This window comes from Propithecus coquereli, unplaced genomic scaffold (assembly GCF_000956105.1).
Source record: "Propithecus coquereli isolate 6110/MARCELLA unplaced genomic scaffold, Pcoq_1.0 Scaffold18, whole genome shotgun sequence".
In the NCBI taxonomy this organism is placed as follows: Eukaryota; Metazoa; Chordata; class Mammalia; order Primates; family Indriidae; genus Propithecus; species Propithecus coquereli.
In genome coordinates this window covers 12,097,576-12,100,771 of record NW_012142745.1, presented here as the reverse complement: position 1 = coordinate 12,100,771, position 3,196 = coordinate 12,097,576, and the positions used below count along the sequence as shown (strand labels likewise).

The window sequence follows — 3,196 nt, the reverse complement described above, 5'->3', positions numbered from 1 at the left end:
TGTGTCTGTGTGTGTACGTAGTGGAGGAAAAGATACAAGAAACAAAGAGAATGTGTTTTTTGTTGTTTGCTTCCCTGGGTGAATAGGGCTATACATACTTTTCAAGGGAATTCTACATTAGGTCATCCATAGTGACCATGGGACATTTCTAGGGAAACTTTTGCTTCATTCTTATTTCATTAAAGACAGAAACTACAAAAACCAATGAAAAACAATCAGTGTTTAAGTTGAGGTTGTAAAGAAAATAGCTGTTCAATGTATTGTTTTGTGCATTTCAAAATCATGCTTGCTTTTCCAACTCCAGCCCCATCTTTTATATTTAATTTTGAGAAAGTGTTTCATTCAGATCTGTTATTAAATCACACTCACAAGGTCGATTTTGTGTTATTTATTTATTTTTTGTTTTGTTTTGTTTTTGATTTTTTTTATTTCAGCATATTACGGGGGTACAAATGTTTAGGTTACATATAAGCACTTCGAGCATCTTATCTCCAGTGATAATGGCCTTTATCAAAAAGTCCCAAAACAATAAATGCTGGTGTGGATGCAGAGAGATAGGAACACTCATACACTGCTGGTGGGACTGCAAACTAGTACAATCTCTGTGGAAAGTAATATGGAGATACCTCAAAGAGCTACAAGTAGAATTACCATTTGACCCAGTAATCCCACTACTGGGCATCTATCCAAAAGAACGAAAGACATTCTATAAAAAAGGTGTGTCTTATTTATTTTTAAGGATTGGTCCCAACTTTATCTCAAATATTTTGTTGCTCAAAGTCCCAGCTTTATACATTATATAATGTTTGAAAGCAGCAACTGCGAAAGCACCATATTATGCAACGAAATTTTATCATGATTGGTCAATTTAAAGACAGCAAGGCTACAGCGATGGAAAACCAACAATATGACCGATGAGGCATCAGCAAAAAGTCACTTGATAATCACTATTTTCTCCTTGTTGGTGGTTTTGGTAGATGTCCTTTCTGAAAGAAAAGAGATCAGTGATATGATTGGACCTTGTTTTTATTTTATGTGCTCAATATTTCTGAATGTCTTCCAGATATTTCTACTTGCATATCCCACTTTCAACTCAAATTCAAGGTATCTTCCATGATTCCTCAGGCATTAAAGGATAAAGAAATTTTTTAGACTACTTCCTTTGGCCTCATGATGCCTACAGTTAGTGCAGTGAATATATCATGGCTCATTATCCACAACTTATTGACACTTTGTGCAGCAGATTTTCATGCCATCCTTTCTTATGAATGTAGAATGCCCTGTTTTACATTTTTGCTTGTCAGAACTGTTCAGCTTTTTATACCCAGCTCAACGCAAACTGTTCCAAGAAACCATCCTCAAACTCAAAGGCAGAAATGACCTTCCTTCCTACTGCATCTCTTCCTGCAGATGTCTCTCTTTAGAGCATTCACACTGTGCAGGCCTGTGGTTACTAAAGCACAGCCCTCTGCCCAGGTAGGGGCTCACACCTTGTACTCCCTCATGGCGTTAGATGTACCTCAATAAACATTTGCTTAACAAAGTCCTTTTCTTGTCTGCGGCCGCCCCGCCCTGACCGCGCCGGATCCCGTCTGACCTCGGAAGCAAAGTCCTTTTCTTTATGGTTAGAGTGGCACAGGGAAGGCTGTCCGAGGTGTGCAACTGAGAAATCACTGACTATATCTGGAGTCAAAAGACACAGGTTCATCTGCAGCAAAAACCCTGTCCCTGCTTTGTCCACATCAGGGGATTCATATGAGGAGCAAAGCAATTAGTTTAAAATGCAATTTATTTATATTCTCTTTCAAGAACAAATTTGAGGTGGCTTATGACAAAGAATATTGTCGAAATATTGTGTAATGTAGGAACTATCTATCCTGATGTTTTATTTTGAGACATATAATTCTACTATGTTACTTTTAACATTGGTCCCCAATGTTTAGGACCCCTTTCCCTCCAATTTAAGTTACTTTCATGTGACCAAGCTGCACAGTTTATTCATGGCAGAGTCAGTCCAGAATTTGCTGTCGTACCTTCAAAAGGAGAAGAGTTACTGTGCTTAGAGGAGTAAACTGTAGTACAAGCCAACCATGGTCACACCTGGGGGAACGTTATTAATAGTAACAGCATGTGCATTGGGCCTTGGGCAAGGGGAGTCATGATGGTTTTCTGGACACTGAGAAATTCTGCAAAGCCTGGTGTGACAGCCAAATCCTCGATTTAAGCTGTTTTTCAGCAGCATACCTCCATCAGCTCTTTCAGAGTATATCCAGCACAGCGTATACTTAGCTTCCAGTTGCTGGATTTTTTGTAGCCTCCTCTGTCTTGAAATCGCCTGAGAGTGAGCCACCTTCCAGTCTCACTCTTTATACACTTCTCTGAGGTTCCTGTAAGACCAAGACAAGCTGAGCTCCCAACTGTGAGAACACCTAAACTTGGCCTCCCCCAACACTGGATCTGGAGCCACCCACTTTGGGTTCAGGATCAGTAGCAGGAGAGTCTGAATTGTCCACTCTGACATCAGGGGTCCCACACTCAGGCTGAAAGTCCGGGGAAGAAGGGAACTCCCTGCCATGTGTGTATATTTCTCTGACGTTTAAACAGTGAGTCTTGTGTGACTCCGTCCAGAGAGGACTCTTGCAAGCTTGCTCTTGGTGTCCGCTGGACTTCGCCCCACGTGCCTTTTCCCTTTGTTGACTTTGCTTTGCATCCTTTCAGTCTTACAAACCTGAGCTATGAGTGTGACTTTGTATCAAGTCCTAGCAGAGCTCCTAGGAAATCAGACCTGGGGCTGGTCTTGGGGCCCCCAAAGCAGATATCTACTCCCCAACAGTGTGCTATTTGCGTGGGTATTTTCCAGTTGAAAATCCTAGGAGACAAGGAAACTCACCTTTTTTAAATTTCTCCATATATAGAGTCCCCTTTATCTCACCACAGGTCACAGGAAGTTCAGGAAGTTGAAAATTCATACTTTCATCTTTGGGAATTCTTGGAGCTGCAAGAAAGCATTTTTTTCATTCCATCTTCCTCTACAACTGGGTAGTATATCTCTCACCCATCCTCGGACCCTTCTTTTTTTATTATTAAGATGCAAATTTATTAGGAAATGCAAATCTATTAAAATGCAATTCATTCATTAATTAAATACAAATCATTTTATAACCAATATATATTTGTTAGAAAACAGAGATTTATA

At 40.1% G+C, this 3,196-nt stretch overlaps 1 protein-coding gene across 1 annotated transcript in view; it reads right to left on the bottom strand.

Moving 5' to 3' along the window:
* Positions 1 to 763: 763 nt before the first annotated feature.
* LOC105808830 (nuclear autoantigen Sp-100-like) overlaps positions 764 to 3,196 on the bottom strand; it is a 19,674-nt gene continuing 17,241 nt past the window's right edge. The window contains exons 6-8 of the mRNA XM_012642590.1: positions 2,891 to 2,995; positions 2,245 to 2,387; positions 764 to 986 (exon numbers count right to left, since the gene is read on the bottom strand). Coding sequence (XP_012498044.1) covers positions 948 to 986; positions 2,245 to 2,387; positions 2,891 to 2,995 — 287 coding nt within the window. The 3' untranslated portion in view covers positions 764 to 947. The remainder of the gene's footprint in view (positions 987 to 2,244; positions 2,388 to 2,890; positions 2,996 to 3,196) is intronic.